This window comes from Drosophila melanogaster, chromosome 2R (genome assembly GCF_000001215.4).
Source record: "Drosophila melanogaster chromosome 2R".
Taxonomy (NCBI): Eukaryota; Metazoa; Arthropoda; class Insecta; order Diptera; family Drosophilidae; genus Drosophila; species Drosophila melanogaster.
In genome coordinates, this window is record NT_033778.4 from 11,594,094 (window position 1) to 11,619,023 (window position 24,930).

Sequence of the window (24,930 nt, forward strand, 5' to 3'; positions counted from 1 at the left end):
TTGAGAAGGTGTGTGCGTTGTTCTTGTTGTTTCTATATCATTTTGCACTGTGTGTATTTGTGTGCGACTCGCCGCCTCTCACACCCTCCCTCACACACTGACAGCCTTTTCACATCAATATTTGTGAGTGACAGCAGCGAACAAATGTGAAATTCTTCTCATATTGTGCTGGCGTCACTCCACTACACACCATCACCATCCCAATCCCACCCGGCCCCTCCAACGACCCACCACCCCCTGGAATAACCGTTGTTGTTTGCTCTTGATTATCTTCTCTCTCTAGCTCAATTGGCTGGCCGACTGTCTGCTGTCCATCGCTCATGAGTTGCCTATATTTCTTTTTCATTTGTTGGGTTTTTTTCCTACCTTTTTTTGTTGCTTTTCCTTGTGTATGCGTGTGTGCTTGACTTCGTGTTATATCTTATGCCCACACACATGCAGATAGCGCCGCCGTTTCGTTTGATTTGCCATTAAAAAAGTTTACGGCTGTTTTCTTTGGTCAATAAGCTCGAAAAGCTAATCAATTGCTCGAACAACAGAACTACAACTGGATCCGAATTTCTTGTTCAACTAAAATAGATTCAAAGAGTTCGAATATATTCGAAATCGCATTTTATCTGGTTGTTGCTTTTGCTGCCCAAATTTTTATAATTTTCTATATAGCTAATTTATTTTTTTTGCTTTATTACTACCTACAGTTTATAGTATAAATATATTTAAAAAAATATATTTTAGCAAGAATTACAAATAAATAAATCTTTCACTGTCAATGTATTTCAAAGGTTGTTAGGTAAACGTAATTACGAAGATGAGTCAGGATGTTTTACTGAAGATTTCCGATAAGAAATCTAGTAATTATTGTATCCATGGAAAAGAGTTTTCCGTTGTTGTAATGCACTTGATCGCAAACAAAAGATTGGAAGCATTTTTGAATAGTCTTGCCTTTTTCCTGGATTAAAGGTTTTTCTGGCTTTCTGACTTAACTTCTTGCCTTCTGCGCATTCTTCTACTTTTGATTCTTCTTTTTCCCCCCTATTCTCGTTGACGGCCACCGGTGTGGGAATGTGTGCGAAAGAGATGTTCATTGAGCGGGTAAAAGAGAGGGGGACAATGTGAGTGCTTCTGACTCTTCCTCGTTTTTTTTTTCTTATGGAGTGAGCGAGGTTATTGACTCAAAAAGCAATACCCCTGCCCTTTTTTCAGCGTCCAACAAGCCTGCCGTCTGCGTCATCGTCTGGCGCGATCTGTAGTCTCGTTTCCCCTGGCCCGCCTGCTTTACCCCTCTCCCTTTTCAACGATCCTCTGCAATGCCTGCCGATCGAGTGCTGCAAGAAGAAAATGCAACAGCTTCAGCAGCAACAAGTTCCACTTTCTTTTTTTCACACATTTTGTATTAGTCAATTTGGGGTCCTAAGTTAAGCGTTCTACGGAGCTCTTTTTAAGTGATTATAATAAATAATATAATAAAAATAGTGACCAAACACTAACTTACTACTCATAAATCAAAAACACATGGCATTGCCTTTTAAACTTGGATTTCATTTAAAGTGTTCATCATTTTGCCTGAAACTCACACTGGACACTTTAATCCCTTCCGTTATCCTTCCGCTTTCATTTCCATCATCCCTACTGACACATTTAACGAGTATTTTAAGCAATTTACCTGATAAATGCTTTAAATTTTTCGCCTCTTCAAATTGTGAAATCTACCCACAGCAATATAAAATATGCATAATCGTTTAATTTAATCAATTGCTCCAATTAAGCCATCTACCACACATTTATTAAATCCAGACATTTTCACAGCTTCGAAATGTGTGAAATTGTGTAGAAAAAAAGACCTTTAAAGCTCTTTACACAGTTTCAAAGTTGCAAATGGCGAGAAAGTACTTGGAAAAAAGGTAAGACAATCTGTACTTAAGACTATATTTAGATGCACTTTCAATCTGTGCTCTTTAGCTTAAAGATCAAGCATCAAACAAATACATTTACGCAGTTTGCCACTATATATAACTAATTACTAAGTGAGCTTAGCTGGGTTTACGAAAAATCAGTAATGAAACAGTTTCCGAGACCCGAAATTGTTGTAAAGCTGATACAATCTCTTTAATGATTTTACTATCTATCTAACCAAAAGTCAATTAGTCCTTTCTACTAGCATAGCAATAATGCAATTTTTAGAAACACCTACAATAAAATGATTTCTTTGAATGAAATATCACTATTTACAGGAGGAAAACATCTGGTACTTATGGGAAACATTATTCCGATGAAGTCCTTGGCACAAAAGGGTGAGAATTATATTTGAAACAAGAAGAAAGCCCACTGGAAATGAAACGAAAATCCTGCGCCGATTCTGTTATTCTTGTTTTGCACTTCTCTGGGCTGGAATACATTATCATAAAGGATATATTGCCAACCAGTTTTTGGGAGAAAAACCGTCGGCGAGGGTTGGGAAATTGGGAGGTGTTGGGTCTCTCGCCTGGGCAAGAAAACTGTGCAAAAAAAAAAGGACACACATAAAATGTAAACTCTGAACCGAAACGGGGCGTGTAACGAACGATGGGCAGAGCGGGGAGGTGAGGCAGAAGCAGGAGAGGCGGAGAAATCGTGGGTTGTCGCACACAGGACGAACAGGCTAACAAAACGAACAGGAAACGAGCGTGCAAGGACACACAACTTTGGCGTGTGGGTGGTGCAAAAAAGGGGGAGTTGTGCGGCTGGGTGGGTGCAGAAATGGGGGCGTGGCAGGGGTTAGCCAGAGTGAAGTGGCAGTAAAACGAGCCGAATGAGAATCGAGAATTGCGAATGGGTGGTAGAGCAAGGGGACGAAGAAGCGGCATCAGCAGAACAGCAAAACTAAAATTGAAAATGGCAACGCCAGCGGGAAGGAGATGCAGGGAAAAAGGAACACGAAGCAGAAGGGCAGAGAAGCAGCGGAGCTGGCAACAACAACGACAACAACAACCATGGCAAGAACAACAAAACCAAATGAAGTCCAAGTAAGCGCTGGCGTCGGCTGCTCTGCCGGCAGCGACAGCGGCAGCGAAACAAAACTAGCAACAACAACAACTGCAGCAGCAGCAACAACAACATGAACAACAAAAACAGCAATGGGAGCAAACAAATGAATTTATGCAGCGAGGCTAGAACAACAACAACAATGACAACCGCAGGCAGTTCTATTACAGTAAAGATTCCCTAAAATGAACTAAAATTAAATTATTTATTTTTGTTTTATTTAGTTTTAGAGAGCTTTGTATCTTAATATGATAATAATAAGATATTAATAATACACACTCGATACGTGCGGTTCAAAAAAAGTTCAAGTGTCATAACTTAAATATAATTGATTATGACTAAGGCAGGTTGGACTGTAGTTGGTATTTATGTAGCGATATTGGTGTGGTTGATGTTGTAACTGCTGCAGGATTGCAGGAGTAAGGGGAATGCACGGGACACAGGATGTGGGATGCGGGGATGCGGTGGCAAAGGGACAGAGGTGAATGTGGAAAAGAGGCGATTCGGGCGAAAGGGAGAGATGGAGGCACATTGGACAAGGGACAAAAGCTCCAAGTGGAACGAGAGAGCGCGCACGACCCATAAATTAGAGCGAGAGGGCGCGACTGTGCGAATGAGAGCTCTGCAAGGAGGTAAAAGGACGTGGGGCGAAAGGAATGCAACAACATTGACGTATTTGCCATTTGCAACAACAAAAGAAACAACAACAACAAGGTGCCAGAGCAATTTCAAGGAGGAGCAAAGGAGAGCAGGAGACGAAGAAGAGTGCAAAAAGGAAGCGAAAGAGTAAGGGAGATTTTGTCTCTCTCCATCTCCCTCTCTCCCTCACTCGCACACCCTTGTGGTGGGCGGAGTGGGCGCATTTAGTGGCTGCAGCCAGTGCAATCCCTCCTTCTCCTTTTCTCTTCCCCCGTGCTTCTCCTTGGCATTCGCAAAATGATGATAACGTGATGCAATTTCCAGTCATGTGCAGTTGACCATGTGCAGTTGCCAATTTATACCAGCCACCTGCTTCTACCTGTCCCTCCTTCTCCTCCTCCTCCTTCTACTCATTTTCTTCTTCACTTCCCTTTACGCCTTCGGTTCTACCTTCACTGGACAAGCATCTGATATCAGGGACATGTTCGATTCTTCAAGGACTTAACTTAAATCTCTGACACCTCTGTTTCCGAAAATAGCTCATGAATTGTCTTTAAATTACATTTTCGATGTTGCACTGGTGGAATTATTGCGGTATAATAGTTTTTCTGATTACGTTGTTAAAATCAGTGTTTTTTGGTCAAGAACAACTGTAGTAGGAGTAGTATACTATTATAGTTAATTCCTAAGGAACTAAATTCTATTAGAATCTATATGTAATGCATGTCTGCTTAAAAATGTAAATGTGTCAAATTAAGTATCATTAGTTTTAACCCCCGTTTCTATAGCACCGGTCAAATCCACCCCGCTTCGAATCACAAATGTTTCCGTTGATTTCCCACACTTGGCGCCAGGCATTTCCCCGAAATATCTCGATAACTACATGTGCGGTTTATGAACGATTCTTTTGCTGCGGCCCTCTGTACCGCCTGCGATTACAATCCGATCCAATCCAATCCAAACCAATCGAATCGAATCGAATGGTCGCCGTTGCACAACTGTACGCAATTCGCTTTTTGTTGGCCAAAGCTTTTAAATGTTGCTCTGCGCTGCGGTGATTTCATTAGACGGCAAATACAATTAAAGAGCTTGTTGCACGTAATCTAATATGGACAGCACACAGTCGTATGTGTTTTTGTATCTGTGTTTTATTTTGTACACACGGCCGCAGAGTGACGGCGATAGATACACGGATAAAAAGATACATAGACGCACACACATGCGTCAGTCCGCACAGCAATTTAATTAATGCTTAAATCAGATTATCCCAACAAAAGGCTGAACGCGTTGGAAATAACGGGGGTGAGATAAAAGGATACAGTGAGATGGGCAACGAGGAACAGGAAAGCAACTGTGCATACTTGGTACCACTAAGAGATGTACAATTTTCAGATACATTTTATACATATATTTTATATCACTCGTGGGAATACCAAACACCTAATGGTTCTTAACCAAATAAAAACTTTTACATCTGTCAAGCGACATATTATTATAAGGTATATAAATTAATAACAGTTTTTTCTACTCTTTTGAAGTACAACTTATCGGCGTGAAAAACATTTAATCAAGATTGCTTTTAAATGCTTAAGCATAGTTTTATCCCTTTGCGAACAACTCACCTCTCGAAATAATACAAAACTTTAAGATAAACTTTCAGTTCTTTCAGTTTCGCTTTGTTGCTGATTTGCTTTCCTTTATTAGTATGTATTATTCAACTATTCACTTTTGTCGCCACTCAATTTTGCTTTCATTTTTTCATTCATCTATTTAATTTTCACTTAATTCTCACTCTCTTTTCAGGGGTTAGATAGATAACTTAATGATTTCTGCGAATTTCTTTGGTTTTTTCTTTTCTATACATTTCCGCTTCGCTCTTTTTTTGGGCTGGTTAACACAAACACACAATAAATTTGAAATGATTATTGAAATTTATGGGATGCCGTCGTTCAAAAGAAAAGCTTTTATAGGAAAACAAAATTAAAGAATCCCGAAGAATGCGATGCACAATTATAATTTCGGTATTTTCCTAAAATTTTTCCTCACTCTGCTGAAATTAAGCAGACAAGCAAACAACAATGATGTGTTTCTATGGGATTCTCTTGTATTTTTGTTGTTTTATTTTATTTTTTTTTTTTTCTATAAAAAAAAATGGGTTTGAGATGAAGGGATGGTGAGTCACTACTTTATATAAACAATGGCGTTCGCAGCATTTTGGTCAACTTCTCGAAGCTGCCGGTCGGTCATTTAGCACTTCCCGAAGAAGGTGGTGGCGTCAGGGGGTTAAAGAGAGCCAGCGGCTGACAGGGGGTTAAATATTCTGTACCACGAAAGCTAATGAACGGCCGGAGAGTCCGATCCGAAATTCGAAAAAGCAATGGGAAGAACCAAATAAGAAAAGAGTCAACATTTTTCAATTGAATCAGTTGGCAGAACGAGACGGAAAACTGGGCGAAAAAGAGACGGAGGGGCCAAAGAGGCCAAGAAAACAATTGACAGTCAGTCACAGTGCGTTGGAGGAGTCGAGAAAGAGGTGGCTATATTACGAGCGAGCGAGAGGGAAGCGAATAGCCTGTCTGTGCGCTGCGCTTCAATAAATCCGGGCTACAAAAAGCAAACGAAACTTGCCTTAAATCGAAAGAACTGTGCACTGCCGTCTGTATACTTTTCCACAGTGAATACTCGATAAAAAGGGCTGAAGTTAAACTCAGCAAGTGCTTAAAACTATCATAAAAGATAAGTACTAGGACAACAAGCGCCTCGTTTATAAAACTATAAGCGATATCACATTTACTTTCCACTTTTTTGAGATGTTTTCTTGTTTTATAAGGTTTCCAAGCGTAAGAAGCTCCACTGTATTTCTGTGGCAATGCAATCAATCAGATAGCAACAGCCAACAGAACGAACCTAACCTAACCGTAAATTATCGCTCTTTGGCCAAGTGTTATCGTTTGGGTTTCAGCTTGCGCTTTCCACCTATTGGTAAATGTAAAAACATTTGTAATTTAATTAACCGATTGCCTGGAACTTTAGCGTTTGCTTCTAATGCGTTTCGAGTGCCCCAATGATATCAGAGCTCTACCGTTAACTAAACAAACCTTTAGTTGTTTATCGTGCGCACGGCAAACTGGAAATCTGTTTTGCAAAATCCATTAATTGCTCTATAGAGTACACACACACACACCCTCGATTTTAGCCAAGTGATTAAATGCCATGGCTTTTTAACTGACCACTTTATACGGTGAGAAATACGAAGCCTATTCAGTTAGGCTAAGTTTGCATAAAGTGTAATTTTTTGGTACACAGTTGATTGTTTACTATGTTATTTCATCGCTTTTATTCTGGTTTAAACCTTTTTTGTTTTAGTTGGCTAGCATTCCGTGCCTATCATTTTTCTCAGTGCCTCTCGTTGACAGTGGAAAAATAAAAACTGTAAATCCAATGCGATCAAAGAGCAGATGCATTTCTCAAAGGGCATTTATTCGGGTGCATTTGTGTGGTGTGCGTGTGTGTGTGTTTAGAATTACATTTGTGGTGGTGCTAGGGTGCTGGGCAAATGACTAAAATTAAACAAGAAAACAAATTCATCACTGAAATGCCTCAAAAATCCGTTGAAGGGATGATGATGAAGCTGAACAGCGGAGAAAAAGGTACAAACGACATGACGAATTGTAGATACAGATGAACCCAGAACGAGGAAGAGCCGTGTAAGAGGGAGAGGGCGATGAACGGGAGGAGGGTCAGGCGAAGTACGATGCGGATGAGGTTGGGGAGGGGGCAGCGGCAGGGGCAACAACGAGCATGGCCACAATGAAAACCAACGAAATAAATTAAATAATATGAAAAGAAACACGCTGCAGAGACGATGGCGTACACCCAAAAACAAACGAAAGAGGGGGTAGCGTTAAAGAGTGATGGTGCGGGGGACGGAAAAAGAGGCCAGCAAAGAGGGGCGGAGAAGCTGGACGGGGCACAGAGCAATCAGCGAGGAGCGAAGCGAAACCGACGGCAAAACAACAGACGAAACAAAACTTGACAGATGGACAAGCGGGCGCGGGCGGAACGGGTGCAAAGGGGACCGAATGGGAGGGGGACAGACAGAAATCCAACTAAATATCGAAATCACAAATCCGCAACAGCACGAAAAAAAAATACCATAAAGATGGTCAAACTGCGTTAAGCCGAAAATGTTATACACTTTAATGCTTAAAAGACTACGCAGCCAGTTTATATTTACTTTTCAAGTACAGTATGATGAATTTCATATTTAAAATAATTTATATATGTAAAACTGATGGATTCTAAAAAGAATGCAACATGTACCCAAGAGAAAAAATTTTTTTATCAACATATTTCCCATTTTGGGATTTTAGTTTAAAAAGTATTTGCTTTCAAGAAGTTCTCAAAAATTTTAATTCTTTGAACTTCGTTTAAAAATAATCTATTAAGCAGTTAATAATAATTCGTTAATGACTTAATACTGAAATTATGGCACTTCTGATGATAATAGGGTATGCGAAAAAAAACGCGTCCAAACACAGCGAAAGATTTTATTTTAGAAACGAATGGGATTCAGACAGTGGACAGTGGAGAGGAATGGCCGAGAGCTAAAACAACAAAAATAATAATAACAACAACAATGAACGGAGGCCTGACCGAACTGCGACGCCGGCAGAGGCAGAAGCAGAGGCAGCGACGCCGGTAAGTTGGCCAAAACGCAGAAACAATTCACAACGGGGGAAATACACAGGAATTTCAGCCGACATCGGCTCCACTGCGCGTGGTTAGGCTTTAAAAACTCGCCTTAATTGGTTTTCGCCACCAAAGGGTTAAAGCATTAATATGTCGAGATGATCCGGAATGATGCTTCCACTTCCATAACGAACAGATGACTTCACAGTCGTATCTGCAGCTCACTCATTCGCTCATTGAGCCCACGCAATACATGTTTGTCAATTGTCAATTCCTCAATGATTTCACAGTGAAACTTCTCTAAAACACAACATTCGATTGTTACCCTCTTATCAAAGTCATGAACACCAATAAATTTGTGTTCAAGCCTAATGCTTTATATTTAAAGCTTTTTTTTTTAGATAAACAAGGCGCGTGTCAAATTAAAATTCCTAGCAAATACATTTTTTAGCAGAATTTCAATATCAAAACATGTGTTTGAGTTCTTTTCATGAATTCAGATTGCGGCTTTATCGTTAAGCAATGAAACATTACAAACGATCGAGACAAATCCAAGAACATTAAACTGTGGACCACTAGCACTTTATGGCTTAGACACGCTTAAGCCGCCATTATTTGCGTTTTGTTCCACTTTAAATATTATGTTTATATCGAGCTTAGCCAAGTTGCTCTGTATTTCAGTTTTTATCCGTTAAGGTCTCGATTTTGCGGCATTTTTCAGTTTGAGTTCAGTTCGTTTCGTTTGTCAAGTTGAGTCGGCAGAATATGAAACAGAACCAGAAAACAAGAACAAAGTAACAAGCGAGTCATGCACACACACACACATGCATTTATGTATTGGGGGAAGATGGGGAGGGGGGAGCAGGATAGGCAGCTCCAAAGTAGCGCAAAAGCAGCAGCAACAACAACAAAACCGAGCCGAGACATAAAATAAATGAGCGCCGCCGCACAAACATGTCTCCAATGTTCACCCGTTGCTGTTGTTGCAATTGTTATTGTTGTTGCTTTCTGCTGTGACTGGCCGTTACGTATCCCTCGTCTCCCTCTCCCTTTCGCTCGCACTGGCCCACTCCATCACCCCCTCTCACTCGCTCTCGCACTCGCACTCCCTCTCATTCCATTTCCATCCGTGTGCTTCAATTTCGTTTCCCAAGCGTCGTCGTCGTTGTTGTTGCCTCTTGCTCTGCCTGCTGCCTGCTGCCTCTGCCTCTTCCTCGCACCCTCTCTCGTTCGCTCTTTGTAATTATTGATACATAAAAATACAACAAAAGCAAGTTGAAATGCCGGACTGTAATTGTGGTCATAATAAATCTTATTGCACGCTGCTCAAAAACGATTGCATTGAAAATTACAAATATCGTGAGAAATCTTTGAACGACACTGCAAATTGCACATTTTCTAGTTTTAATTATAAGATGGTTATTAATCAAGTGCGTCCAGTAGTCGTAGGGTCAATATTCGCTAAAACCCAAAACGCATATGATTTACCAACCAATTGGTCACTTTCCTGTTGAATTTTACCTATGTATTTATAAGAATCTCTGCCCAAACAACTGGTTACTTCACTTCATTTCACTTTTCGCCAATTTGATTGGATAAAGTTTCCTAATCTTTAATTTTAAGTCAATCCCTAACAGCATATTTACACCCGCGATGCAATCAATCAGTAAAATGTGCATTTGATGTGGTTTGACCATCTAACTGGAGAATCCACTTCGGTTATATTTACCAAAAATTTGTTTTTTGTAGTAGGCGTTGTTGTAAACAGCATGTTTGTTTATATTCAGATCTTATTGTACTTATAACTAAGAAACTGTCGTTTCCATTAAATAACCGGCTTTTCTCTACAACTGCCTTAAGAACATCTCAGTTTTCAAAGTATCTTTATCTTACGATTGCATCTTTACCTTAGCTATCAGTTTCAATCACAATACGGCACCTTTTTGATCAATTTTGGGAGCGAAATAAATATAATCCAACAAGCTGACTTTTTCTTAATCCTTTTTTTCGCCGTCTCCTTTGGCGGCTGTACGGAAAGAAGAGCATGAAGAATAAGGTGGCGGAATGGACAAAAGAAAATGCGCGCTCACACACACACACACAGCACACACACACATATATATACTGCCACGCTTGGCTGCGTTTATGGAAGAAGAAGCAGCGGAGGAGGAAGAAGAAGAAGCAGCAGAACTTGGCCCAAACGGATTCCGTTTTAGCTTTGTGTATCTCTATCTGTATCTGTCGCACTTCCTTTGCTGTTTTGGTGGCTTTTTTAAAACATTTTATTTTGTTATTGGTTACTTTTATGCATTTGCTATCTTACTTTGGCACAATCACAAATCTTGGACACACATTCACTTTTCTAATTATTTCGCAACGAAATCGCATTCATATTTTCATATCTTTCATACTTTTCTAAGCATTTGTTTTAGATTTATTATCTTTCGCTTGGGATTCCACTTGCGCGACCGACGAGTTTCCGAACCAAACTAACACCATCAACATTCAACATCAAACATTCAACATCGGCGGCAGCGACTGTGACGCCAGCTGCGACGCCGACGACGCTGCGGAGACAACCGCGTTGTTGCTGTTGTTGTTTGCTGATTGGGAGAGGGAGAAAATGTGTGGTTGAGTGTGCTGCGGGTGCGGGTTGCGGGGGAAGAGAGCCGCCGCAGAGAGCAACGGGCGACGACTGCGATTATATGAGAAAATTTATTCAACATTTAACGAACGTGCCCACAGGGCATGGGCAAAGGGGGAAGGGTAGGATAATGGACGGGGGCTGAGTGAGTGAGTGAGTGGGAGAGCGGGAACGGGAGCGCGGAGAGAGCGGTGAAGGAGCGGGTGTTAGTCAGGTGAAGGTGTCGTTGTTAGGGGCCAAAGTGGAAAGGAGAGGGCAACAACAGAAATTAGAGAAAGACGGAAAGCATTTGTATGATTTAAATTTCTTTATTTCATTTTCCTTCGCCTTTAATTTCCACTGCTGAAACCTGTGCTGCTCTTGCAGGCCGGCTTCGTCCATTCAAGTGATGGCAATTAAAATTGCTTTAACAACTAAATCAGATGACACTGCTTCCTTGACGTTAGGGTGGGTCAATTAAAATTGTGAAAGGACCACTCTAGGCGTTGGAATATTAAGCAAAACTAGCAAAATGAAGAAAAAAATCGATTGCAATCCAATGTCGGTTATTAAACATGTCATATCGTTTTAGATGGTGTATTCTATATTAAAGTAAAGCGATATACATACATATGTAAATCCTTATCCTATGTAATCATACGAAATAAAGTTAAGATTTCATAATTTGTAATGCTTTAAAGCTTTGGAAATCATAACACATTGTGCACTTTAAATTAATCATATTTTAAATGCTTTGAAAAGGTAATTTCACGCACTTTTTTAAATAACGTTTCATATCGATTTGGTTTTCAAACTGTTAAACCGTCGTTTCGTATATTTAGGAGATTAAAGTCTTATAACTAGCAAAAGAAGAAGAAGATTATCGAACTATTACGGATTAAAGGATTGATTCATTGTAATTCCTTATCTTTGCTTACTCCTGAGAATGAAACAACTCCAGTCGGAAACAGGGTCACCCTAATGTAAAGGAAACAAGTGAGAAATTAAGCAATGCATGATGCCAAAAGAAGGCGTGAGGGGCGTAAGATGGAAAGGGGTAACAGGAAACGGCAAAATGGAAGTGAGCAAGCGAATTTCGCCATGCCTGCTTGTGTGGGTGAATGAGTCTGGAGTTGTACGTGTGTATGTGTGTGAACTCAATGAAAAGGTGTCTTCTTCTTGTTGTCCTGTTAATGTTGACTATGTTGTTGCAGCCTAAACTTTGCGGCGGTTGTTTCTGTTGTTGTTGTACTTGTTGTTTATATAGCTGTTGCGGAAGCAGCAATGCAAATTGTTAAATAATGTCAAGTGAAATTGCGTTTTTGTAAGCGGAAAGTGTGTTTGCTGGGTAGAGGCGTTTGGGGGGCCAAGTCGGAAAATTGCAGACACACGCATGTATTCTCCATGCCATCGTTTCATCTCTCTCGCTCTCACCCCGCCCACTCTCTTTCGCGTTCATTCAGAAACAGGCGTAGGTGCTAAAACTGCTATTAGAGCGTGATTAAAAAAGCAAAAGCTAGTGTAGTCGACATCTAAATACCTGGCATTTGATTCGAGAAAACCACTGTATTTTTTCTGGCGTACGTTTAGATCATCAGATCATAGAACCTATCAAATCCGAATTGTACAGTTATCCAGATAATAGGATCAATATTAAAACGTAATTTCTGGTCTACAGCTTTATTTATTTATTCACAGATTTTCCGTATAAAAAGGTTTTCTATTCTTACAGATTGAAATTGATTTGCAATAAATATTTACGCATTTTTTGATAAGCTATTTACAATACTATAAATAATTTGAGCAAAATTATAAGTTCTTAGAATAAACCAAGTTTCCATGGAAATGCCCACTTGCTCAAGTAAACGCATTACGAAACCATAATTATTTAACTAATGTAATATATGCCGTAGAGTGGTCTACTTCCCCCTCCCCTCGGACATAATCGATTTACCAAGCGTCATCAATAATATTGCACATTTTTCGCAATGTTTTCAAGCTAAAGCTGTGGGACCTGCGAGCCGAAGTGAAATGCAAAAGGGCAACGACAAGAAGGACGTGCACATAGCCAAAGGTGGAGAGGCTAAGAAGGAGGTGGAGGGGGGTGGCAGGGGTAGGAGGACAACCAGAAAGAGGAGCTTGTGGAGCAGGAGGGGCAACAGGCGGGTGAAGAGGAGCTGGAGTAGGTGCATGAAGCGGCGACGTGGCGGCAGCAGACAAAAGCAGAGGCTGATGCTGTCGAACGCAGCTTGATAAAAGGGGAGAGCGGGGTCAAGGAGCGGGTTGGGGGACGAAGCGCAGCGGAGGCAGAAACTTGCTGCAGCAGCAGCAGCAACAAGGAGGAAAGAGAGACAAGAGGCGGCGAAGAGCGTGTGCCAACTACAACAACCAGGATTACAATTCAAACTTGCTCGTCAGCCTGGCTGGCTGCCATAGCCGTGGGCCAGGAGAGGGTGCCACAGGGGGGAGGAGGGGGTGCTGATGGCAGGGGCGACAGCGGAATAAAGGAAATGACAGAGGGAGCAGGACGGGACGATGCAGGGAAGGGAGCGGGATCGAGAAGCGAGGCGCAAGCAGGGATGTCGTGCAGAGAAAAACGCCAGAGTCAGAGGCAACAGCACACAGGCCAAGTTTTTGAAATCCCCCCCGCTTACGACTCTTTATCTCCATCCCAACGCACACTTCGCTAACCCCCTTAACCAAAACGCCCCATCCCTCCACTTTGGCCACATCCCTGTCCAACAGCGAAGCTGCAGTTTGCAAAAGAATACACACACACGTGCATAAAAAATGTGCGGAAGAAAAAATGTTTAAGCACACGCGTATGTGTGTGCGCAAAAGAGAGGGTAACAACGCGGCCAGAAAGAGCAAGAAGTAGAGCATTTTTAAGAAGAGGAAGCAGGAGGAAAAGGAACTGCGGCCAGCGGAAAGCACAGTAGATTCTCAATAAATAACACTGGTTCTTAAACTGAAATACAAGTAAGTTGAAACAAGATATGGGTACAAAACAGAACTTTATTTTAAACAGGTTCCTGATCCATATTTATATACACAGAAATTATAAATAAATAAAGCAAGCACCAAATGGTTGTGTTTACCAGAACGAATGCGCCCTGTACACAAAATGAGCGCCAAGGGGCCCAAAAGCAAAGCCCACAACGTTTCAGCTTTTTGTTAATTTTCATCAGTAGAACCACAAAATGAGTGGGTCCAAAAGGGAGAGCTTCAGAGATAGGCAGAAAAGTCACAAAAAAGGACACCACGAAGTTCCTCAAAGTCAGCTTAATTGGCACGGCGCAGCTTTTTGCAGCTGATTGTGATTGTGTGTCCCCACGGTCTCCACACTTTTTATACGAGACTTGGGACAGGGGACAGGACATTCAGAAGTAGGAGCAAGGCACGTTTCACTGTGATTAGTCGGGCTCCATTGTCGGGTTGGCAAGGGAACTACAAGCTGGTCAGCAGAATCTTTAAAAGCTTACTTTCATTTTGGGCATAAGTCAATCTTTGAGTCAGAAGCCTTTTGACAGCCGACTTCCTTCACAGCAATAAATAAACATCTTTGGCAGTATTTGTATGCGCACTTAAATGCCTGAAAGGATATTCATTCCGTAAACATAAGGTGTCATTTGGATTACATCACTTTCCACATCGATTTAAGCCTATATTTTCATTACAAATTGAATTCAGTAGCCGAACAATTTTAGACAAAGCTTTACAGCGTAACAATTTAAACTAAATTCAATGGGCTTAGTTTGCTTAGTTTGAAAGTGTGGTATTTGATTTTCAAGATGCCTAAATCGCACAATAAATGATTCAGCCATTCCCAATCAAATGAAGCAAAAGACATGTGCTTTCCAGTGACTCAAGTTGTGTATTCAATACAATGACATGCTTTTTGTGCTATGAAATTTCTAGGCAAATAGAATGCCGAACGACGTCTAATCTTATTTTCTAATTAGCAGAGCGAACAAATCGGATGTGACTGCACATTTTATCGATGAGTTATCTTTATGAGTGGTGGAAAGTATCTCAAGTAAATCTAATGAGCAGCGGCGGAGTGCCACGCCCACGCACCTAGCATAGATACATAGATACACTCGCAGATACTTGTACATTTTGCGGATGCAAGAGCAGCGTCGGCGACAGCTCATCCAAAGTTGAGCCATGCAAATTACAACAATTTCCCATACGCCGCACAGAAATAGATACAGAATGTGTATCCGCATCTGCAGCTGTACCAGCAAAATGTATCTGCATCTGCAAATGTATCTGTATCTGTATTTGTAAATGTGGCCGCTTGGCACGCAGCAAACTGTCTAATGTATCTCGCAGATGCATGGACGGCGAGCTGGCGATGGTGACAGCCTCGCCACCGTCGCCAGCGTCTTCTCAGCATCTCGGCATCCTCCTCAGCATTTGTATAATTTGCACAATGGCACAAGGAAACTGCTCGCTGCGCAGATACAGATACAACAGTTGCAGATACTTGCAACACTCACACACGGACCAGAGCAGCACATGAGTTTCGGAGCACAAAAGCGAAATTGCAAAGTTTTCGCTGCAGAAATTTCGATGGAGTGGCGCGGGGCAAGGGCGTTTCGGCGGGGCAAGGGCGTTTCGGCGGGGCAAGGGCGTGGGAGGTGGCTCTTAGCAGGAAGAAGCAGAACGAGAGCCCACTCTGAGCTCGCGTTGCATGCAAACAGAGATGCCTCGCATTACATTGGTCAACATGGCCCTGCTTTCCTATTAAATATCTTAATCAATACAGCGATGCACCGAACAAAATATTGGTACTTCACATTAAATAAAATGGTACTTTTAATAGTAATAAATATAAACTTTATTTCTTTACATTAATTATAGAGAACCCTTTGAATTTATGTTTCTGTGAGTGAACAAAACTAAACTATTGCATATGCTTATGATCACAAGTTATCCTTAAACACCTTGATTACCTGCCACAAATATAAATACATTTTCATTCCCAGGGCTAAATTAGATAATGTTTAAGCTTGGAATAACCTTGTTGCCTAGTGTTTTTGTATAGAGAAAATAGCCAGAAACATGGACACATATGCCAACTAGTGAGCATATAATTACAACATTGGTTAAAGGCCGCCGCCCGGCGAGGATATCCTGACTTTCCCGCTCCCACTGCTTCCCCGCTCGTCCTCATTTTCCCACCCCTTTTCTCTTCCGCGTCCTTGTCGCTTTACCAATCTCCTTTCGAGGGCCACGAAAATGCCGCCACTTGCGCTCCCTTCCAGAAATAAGCAGGATTCAATAGACGACGAAACCGAGGACATGAGCGAGGCGAAGCTTCAGCTTTGGCCATACCTTTTGCCCACCCATAGATACACACGCACACACAGAGTCGCCTGCCGTGCACACACAGCTATACAGCTATACAGCTATACACATGTGTACTAGTGCAACATACGTACGTACAAATATATATCCACATAATGAAGTAGAGCACAAATGCCTTTGGGGTGACTGGATGATGGGCCAAAACCAAAGCCAAACAGTTGCCCACTCGAGACCCCGACCATCGTCCCTGCGTACCCACCCACCCCCTGCGCAACCTGCCCTACCTCCCCTCCTTTTATATGCTCTTTATCCAGGATCTCCTTTGCCCAACATGCAACAACAACAACAACAACGGTTACAGCACGGGGCTAAAGTTCACATGGAACTACCGAACCAAAAGCTAACCGACAAAAGGAATAAGTAGAGATAGAGAGATGGCGGTGAAGCATACGCGAAACCGAAAGCTGGAAAATAACAGGATTATCCAGAAGCAGCAGCTCGGATATCTGGAAGAATTATAACCATTACTTGTCCAATTATAAAGCCAACACCTTTTAGTCATCATCAAAACGATGGCAACTAAAAAATAAATGAATGTTAAAATCTTATTTGTCTAACAGTTAATCCACTTCAAATGGAGGAAGCTTCTTGCTTGTCACATCAAATGATTTACAAACTAGCTAAAAAACGAATGTGTAAGGATATTTTTGCTTTGTTTGTAACATTTTGCAGATAAAATTCGTTCATATCAGGTAACCTATACAGCTTTTGTTTAGTTAGTAGTGGTTAGTTTGGAATACAGCCTTGCAATTGCATTTTTATGCAGAGCATTGCATTCATCTACACAAGCAACAACATTGTGTCCCACCATTTCAGTCCACAAAATGTATGCCCAAACCGCCGATAAGCGATTCAATTAAAAACCGAACCAAACTGATGAAATATATATGTATGTATGTATGCTCATACATATATTTCGTAATTCGATATAAGCTCCACAAATAAACGGAATCAAGCAGAAATAAGAGAATTTCCGACCACAAGGAAAATCGCAATGAAAATTGGCGAACATTGTGTGCGAGCGAGATGGCGATCGCAGCGGCAAATGAGTGGACAATGGCAGAGCAGCACGAATGGCTGGAAAAGCGGGCCTGCAAGTATATATAGGTAGGTTAACTCACTCATCTTTAGCATTTCAATTTTGGATAGTGTTGACCCGCCCGATTCCCCCTGCTATTCCACCCCCTTCCCCCTCCCCCTATAAATTCAATTACTGCCAATATTTTGCAAACGTGCGAAGCAATTGCAATAAAAACACAAACGAAGCCAGCGCACACAGTAGTAAATTCAATTTTGTGTTATCCATCGATGATTCCCCAGAGAATCGGAAAGAGACAGAGGTATAGAGATAATTCCCCCCCTCCACCCCTCCACCAGAATCACATGCAACCAACGAACTTCTGGCGTGCGATTTTTTACTTTACCCACTTTTAGCTGCCACTTTGAATTGTGTTTGCAATGGGGGGAAAGGGGGGAGACCCCAAAATTCCAGCAGCAAAACAAATAAAATGTGTGCGCATTTCAAAATGCAATTGTTCATCAGCCCAAACCCCCCACCCCCTCCTTACTAAACTACCCGAAAATCAACTGACAAAATGTAAAGCCCTTTTCAGATATTTGCGTTCTATTGCTTTGCATTCGCTGGGTATTATCACTATGGTCTCAAACGTATTAATTCCAGCTTATAAAAATACTTTTTTATTTTCCATTCTTTTTTTTTGGGTTTAGTTCATTAAAAGAATGTCAAAATATAACTTATGTATTCAACATAACTTTTCTTATTTTTTGCGAAAGAGTATTCACGTTTCTGCGCTTTCAAAAAATATATATGCGCCTATGTGCATATAACCCATCTAAAATATTTGAGTTGCCTAAGCCCATGTTGCTGATTTTTTGGGAGCAACTACTGTTTGCTATGTAGGTTTTTGTGTGCTTTTGGAATCCGAATTTCAGGAAGTCCTCCTTCCGAAGTCCTTTCGTTTATCTCTGGCATTTAAGCAGAGTGACTGTGGCTACTGTTTGCTCCTCCTTTAGGCCTTCTTCTCGCCTTTCTTCGCCTCCTTAACACTTCTCACCTTTTAGGTTCGAATCCTGTTTGATTTTGGCCAGCCTCACATTCCCCATTTCCTTGCCATCGAAAAAACTCAAGGTGCAACCAGAAATCTGTTGACTGCACAGGAAAAAAACATCTACCAATGTTGTTTATAAATTATATTATAATTACATACTTTCTTTCTTCTAGTTATAATAAATGGTATTCACATATTTATTGTACTTAAATTTCTGTGATTGAAAGTCTTCACTGTTTATTTCCCATTTGGCCACGATAACTAAACGCAGTTACGTAGTTAGCATTTTTCTCAGTGTGCAACTTTTAGTTTTGAAACAATTGCCCATGCAAACCTTCTGCCTCTCCTCCCTCTTTCCTGCTTTTCGTTGCTATGCGAAAGGAGAGAAGGCAGAGCTCGAGCATGTTGACGAGTGTGAGAGGTCGCAGCATTTGTCGCCATTTATTTACACGATTAGAAATCGATTTTGTGCGTTCCCATATAGAATTCCATATGAAATGACAGCCGAAACGAACAAATATACAAACACAGACATACAGAAAAATGGGCGGTTGTGGGCGCAAGGGGGGACTGGGGGTTGGGGTGACATGTAAGGTCCCTCCTGTATGTGCCGTTATAATGATTTATGTTAAGCTTATTGCTCACACACACACACAGCCAGAAGTCGAGGGTGTGTGCGAAAGAGACGGAACCAAATCGAAATCGATTTGCGGGCAGAGTAAAAGCAGAGCGAAGTAGAAGAAGCAGCGGCAGCAGCAGCCGGAATCAGCCAACAGTGGCGACATCTGGCGGCTGGCACCTCTTTTAATTTTTTGGCCAAAAAGGGAATCGGAAATGCAAAGAGGAAATTGCAATCAAACAAATGAAGAAGTCCTGAATAGACGCAGTTAATGTTTTGATTAGCTAAGTTAATTGATTTGCAAGCAAACAAAACAATTGCATTCATGACTTTAATGTTAACTTTGGCTATTAATAATCTTTTAGCATAAATAGATCAATCTAACATAAACTTTAAACAGTTCTTACATATATGTACATGTATGTATGTATGTTCTCTTAATTACTAATATATTTTATATAAACTATGCTCGCGATAAGTTGCATTTATTTTGAGTTAAACCGGCATATATGTATTTCCAATTTAGTAAGTGAACTGTATTTCTTAAAATCCTAAGCTTGTCATTATAGAAATAATTGTAGTTTTTCCCGAATCAAATGCTATATTTGAAACAAAAGACAAAAAACCAGCGGCATGTGTGTTTGTAAAACAAACAACGCAAAGAAGTGAAAAGAGGCAAAATAGCAGCCAAACCAAATTGATTAACAACTAAAAGTTCAACGCCGGCAATTAACATGCGAAGGGGAAATTGCGAAATATGCCAAGAAAGCTAAGGAATAGCAGTATTTGGGTAGGGAAGGAGGTGAAAAATTCACTCAAAAGAAGGAAGGACGAAGGAGCAGGGCCGAGGGAAAAGTGTACAAAACAAAATTCAAAGCCCAATCCACTTGCAGTCTTGTTTTTTTCTCCTTATTTTTTCTCTATGTTGTGTACCCGTATTTCTGTCGAGCGTATGTACGTGACTGTGTGTGCGTGTTTGTGTGCTCGCGAACTCTAGAACGAAACTAGCCTGAAAGCCCCTCATCCTCCACCTTCTGCAGCTGCCCCTTCCCCACACGCTTTACAATTTATATACAACTCCAAGAGCAAAAGCAAAAGCCATTCGTGCGCAAATCTCAAATAAAAGCGCGCAGAACCAGCAACAACAAATAATAGCAGCACCAGCAACAAAAACAACAAGCGACGCCGACTTCTCTGCCGCTGATGAATTGTATTTGTGTGAACCCAACACACACACACACGCATAACACATGCGGACAGGGCGGGCTAAAAAAAAATAAAATAAAAATTAAACTACAATATGAGCGCAAAAAGGAAAATAAAAGAAAAAATTGAAGCAGAGGAATCGGTTTCGAGAGGTGAGTTGACTCCTCGAGGTGTCTTTGCCTCTGCCGCCGTCGCTGTCGTGTTTCGCTGCCCCCTGCATTTGTCACTGTATTCGTGCGAGTACAGTAAAGATTGGCTACTCAAAATTCCCCGGTTTTAGTTTATGGCTATATGATTAGTATGTGAAATTTAAAAGCTCGTAAATTAAAATATTTATTTTTTTTTGTCATCAAGAGTTCTTTAACCTGAATCTTTCATTTAAAATAAATGTATTCATCTTGATCTCTAGCACTAATTGCTTAAATATACATAAATCGCTATAGAGTACTTATCAGTAATCGAATCAATAGAAATTGTGTTTTTTTTAATAAATAAAAAAATAGTTTTAATAAATAAAAAAAAGATTGTAATAGTTCAATTTACACGGTTATCACTGCAAACTCAAAAGATTAGTGGAATTATAAACATTTCATTTTCTTACAAACTGCTAAAAATGGTAATTATTTGGTGCAAAAAGTAAGTATTTTACGTAGATTCTTGTTTAAGTTGTCACTGAAAAGGAATATATTAATTTCAACTATCCATGCTGTCCGCCCAAACAAAGTCCCACTGTATGTTGTATTTGCTCTGGCCAGCAGAGTATGCTCGCATGCGTGTGTGTGTGTTTGTTGGCCGCGTCGTGTGCCACTGCTTGTGGCAATTTCCAGAGTTCGCCGTTCGCCGCCTTCATTGCTCACGCTCACTGTCACCGCCGAAATACAGCAAGAACAAGAACAAGAGCAAGAACAACAAAGGCACCACCAACAACAACTACAACATCACAGGGGCAGCAAAAGCATGTGGAACGAAATGAAATGGAATGAAGGACTGAAATCGGCGACGCTACTTCTTTCGCTTCTTCCTCTTTTTTATCCGCTTCGGTTTTCTGCCTATTTTATTTGTTTGCGGTTGAAATTGGGAAGGGGAGTGGGGAGGGCTGATAAAAGGGGGCGGGGGTGTTGTATTGAACTCAACGGGAATATTTTAAGGGTGAAATCATTTAATTTTTCATCAGTGAACTTTATATTTATACACTTTGTATTACATATAAATGAGTTTGATTTAGCTTTAAATTTTAGCTCACCTTTTTTGTTTGTTTAAACTGCTTATCGCTGATTGACTTCTCGTCTTTTTGCTGCCCATTCATTTGTCACCCACTCACACAAGCACAAACACACTTAATTTTTAGCAATTTCTCGAACTTCTTTGCTCTTGATATTTCTTCCTTTTTTTTGCACACTCACACCAATGGAATAATTTTCGCCGCGGGCGTTTTTCCTTTATATTATCCGCCTTTTCCTTAGCGATGATTTTCACACGAGTGTCACTGTTCCACCCGCACACGCGCAAATTTCCAGCTATTCGCGAGGTTTGCAAGTTCACTTCAACTTTCTATATTATTTTTTAAACATCAAAATCGATTAATAAGACACGTATGTGCGCGCCGCTTAAGAATCTATCATTATTGTTGTTTAATTTGCTCGCAGATGGATTAGATTTAAATTGGGGTTTATCTTTTCGACGTCCGAACGCTTCGATAGAGAAACCGATACTCTTTTATGAATCTACTCTCTTCGATTTTCGCTGCCTGCAGTGCTGCCGCTGCACGAGTGTGAGTGCATGTTAGTCGCTGGCAGAGCTATGTTAACTAACAGTGGCGAGAGCGTGGCGGCGAAACAAGTGGACATGAAACCAAATCTTGCTGTGTAGTTGTGGGCACAAACAAACAAACACGCACACTTGCACACGGTTCTATCTATTAATCATTTAATAGTCATCCAAATTATTAGGAATTCTGCGCTTGTTTAGACAAAACCTTTAACCACATTTTGATTGACCCGATATTGACTGAGTACTCTAAGTAAGCTAGCTGCTTTACGTTGAAAGTACAGTACAGGCTATTTTACCACCTGTCCACACACACACACGCTAACACACGTTCATGAACGAAGAGACCGCATACTCACACACTCACACCGCTTTTGGCCGTCTTCCTGCGCCGCTTAGCAAATTGTCAATTCTTTATCAATTCGCCCAGTTCAACCACTTAAACGAAATGCAAATCCAATTCCCAGTGCAGCGGAAAAGGCGGACAGGTGGTAAACTCAACGGATTAAGACATTTCACGCTGATTTCCCAGAATGCTGGATTATTTGTGATGGCTTAGGGGGATTTTAAGAAAATTGTTCTACTTAAAAATATGTTGAACAATTGCGTCAATCAGTCTATTTAGTTTTTTTTTTGGCTAATATTTGCGTGAATTATTAGAAATATAAAATATAAAAACTAGTTGTCAAATTGTGTCCCGGAAAATAATCCACAAATGTGTTTTACCTTTTGGAACCCTCAAGACGAGATTAAACACATGCGAATTATCAATAACAAGTATTCACTTTAATCGTAAAGGCAATAATAAACTTAACTACCAGCTTGGCTTAGAAGTTAAATGTCAGCGGATGAACAGCGAAGTAGCCCTTGCTCTTGGCCACTTGCTTGGAGAGTCGCACCAGGTTGTTGTCGTTGTTCACAAAATGACCGCCATAGATCTCCGTGCAGAGGGTGCGGACGCGATCCCTGCCCTCCGAGCATATCGCTGTGGCCGTGAGCAGTTCATGATCCGCCAGCGGCAGTCCAATGCAATACGATCGGGATGCCCTCGCCACGCTGGCCCACATGGCATAGATAAGGGTGCCCACCTCCGCCAGGCGCTGCATTTCACTTTGACGCTCCACCACCGCGTTGCCGTGCTTGGTGAACATCAGCTCCACGGCCATTTGGAGACGCGCCACCGACAGTTCAATGCACTGGGCAGCCGCCTCAAGGGAGGGATGCACGTGCTCCGAAAGCTGCATCTTGGTCTTGGGATTGTCGATGCTGTTGTTGTCCAGGAATTTACCAAAAATGTGACCAGGATTGAAGAGTGGATTTCTGGACTTTCGCACGCCCGTATTCATGGCTTGCTGAAAAAAATTTTTGTTTTTAAGTACCATTACACAAGTATCAAATGGACAAGAAATTTACCCCCGCGTGCTGCAATCCGGTGAGGGCAATGAACATGCCCAAGGTGTCCAGGGATTCACCTTGCGTGCACAGCTGCGCTGCATCTCGTAGTCCCAGCTCCGTGGTCTCACCGCTGAGCAGACTCTTGGGTCCCACGACTCCCAGATTCTGGGAGGCAATGGCGTACACCTGTCGCAGGGTAAAGTACTTTGTTATGGCACTCTCCAGAGTCACATCCTGGGCACGGAACTCATCCAGCAACCCGGCGGTCAGGTAGAGCATGCTCTCCATCGCGTAAACGGAGCACATCGCGCGCGACATATGGATGCGGGTGAGCTCCAGGTCTCTATAATTGAGTAAATATATTTTTATATAAAATATAGCTATAGGAAATCAAGAGTACTCACTGCAGTTGTACTCCGCACTGAGTGGTGTTCACAGTGTACTGGGCCAATTCGTTTAGCAGTTTCTTGGCCAGCGATAGTCCCACCAAGCTGCCCCTCAAGCGGGAGGATCGCACCAGCTGCTCCGAATAGCGGTTGCCATCGTGTGGTAGGCCCACCACCTGATCCTCTCCCAACTTAACGCCTTCGAAGTGCACACGCCTAATTTCCGCTTTCCGGCAACCGAATGTGGCGTGCTTTTCGCCCAGGCGCACTCCTTCCTGCTGGGAATCAACCAGAAAGATGGTGGTGCCACGTCCCAAAACTCCCGGAACATTCGGCTGTTGGGTTTGGGCCAGAACCAGGAAAAGCTGCCGCTCGCCGGGTGTGCAGATCACGAATGATTTTTCGCCATTGAGCTGCCACTTTCCGTATTCGGGAAACAACTCTGCCGTGGTGTTAAAGTAATCCTCCTCGGGTGGAGATATCTCATATATAGCCTCGGTACCTATCAGTTTACCAGTGGCCAAGTCCTGGAGATACCTCTGCTGTTGCAACGGAGTTCCAACCTCTTTCAGAAGATCCACGACCACGCGATGCGTTTGCAGGCCCAGGGTTACATTGATATCCGTTGAATCCGGCTCACTGGCCATTAGACTGGCACTCCAGCCATAGCCTTTGCCCTCGTAATCTGTGGACACATTTAGCCCATAGAGTCCCAGCTGGCGGAGGGTCTCCGGTGAGGTCTCCTCCGTTTCACGTGGCTCCACAAAGTAGTTCTTCAGCGGCAGCAGGGAATTCTCCAGCTGGGCCATCTCATCCCGTGGAATCACCTCCGGATAGGCCAGCAGCTCCTTGTCCACCACTCCGATGAAGAAGTTTTTGGCCAGCGGCTCTCTGGTTGGTAGTTTTCGCTGCTGCTCCGGGGACTCCTCTACGGATTCCGCTCTTCCACCCTCCGTGGTCGCCGCATCCTGGTGCTGTGAGTCCAAGCTGCTGGACGTGGCCTTGGTGCTTCTTCCCCGAGTCAGAAGTTTTCCATTTCGGCTGTAAGTCAAGAGCCGCGAGGCGCCGGAAAACAAATTGGGCCGCATATTTACTAAGAAATTAGGTAAGCCCCGATAGGTTCGCACAAACTTATCGATA

General features: G+C 41.9%; 2 protein-coding genes and 1 long non-coding RNA gene across 5 annotated transcripts in view; 1 reads left to right on the top strand and 2 right to left on the bottom strand.

The window, feature by feature from the left end:
* Nucleotides 1-21,952, bottom strand: part of tou (toutatis) — a 38,561-nt gene extending 16,609 nt beyond the window's left edge. For 2 of the 3 annotated variants that reach the window (NM_078977.5, NM_001103800.3), the window contains exon 1: nt 21,486-21,952. The gene's annotated coding sequence lies outside the window, so the exon portion shown is untranslated. Of the gene's footprint in view, nt 1-5,282; nt 5,548-10,675; nt 10,844-21,485 lie in introns of those variants that run through there. The other variant, NM_001273970.1, reaches the window with a different exon arrangement.
* Nucleotides 21,953-22,101: 149 nt separating this feature from the next.
* Nucleotides 22,102-22,601, top strand: lncRNA:CR43907 (long non-coding RNA:CR43907). The gene has a single exon (NR_073870.1). It is a non-coding gene; the product is annotated as a long non-coding RNA:CR43907 (long non-coding RNA).
* A 174-nt stretch (nt 22,602-22,775) lies between these two features.
* On the bottom strand, nt 22,776-24,930 carry Egm (Enigma). Its single transcript, NM_136843.2, has 3 exons — nt 23,809-24,930; nt 23,423-23,747; nt 22,776-23,361 (listed from the first exon to the last, which is right to left on the bottom strand). Exons 1-3 carry the CDS (start codon nt 24,876-24,878, stop codon nt 22,837-22,839), a joined length of 1,920 nt encoding a protein of 639 aa, NP_610687.1. The 5' UTR covers nt 24,879-24,930; the 3' UTR covers nt 22,776-22,836.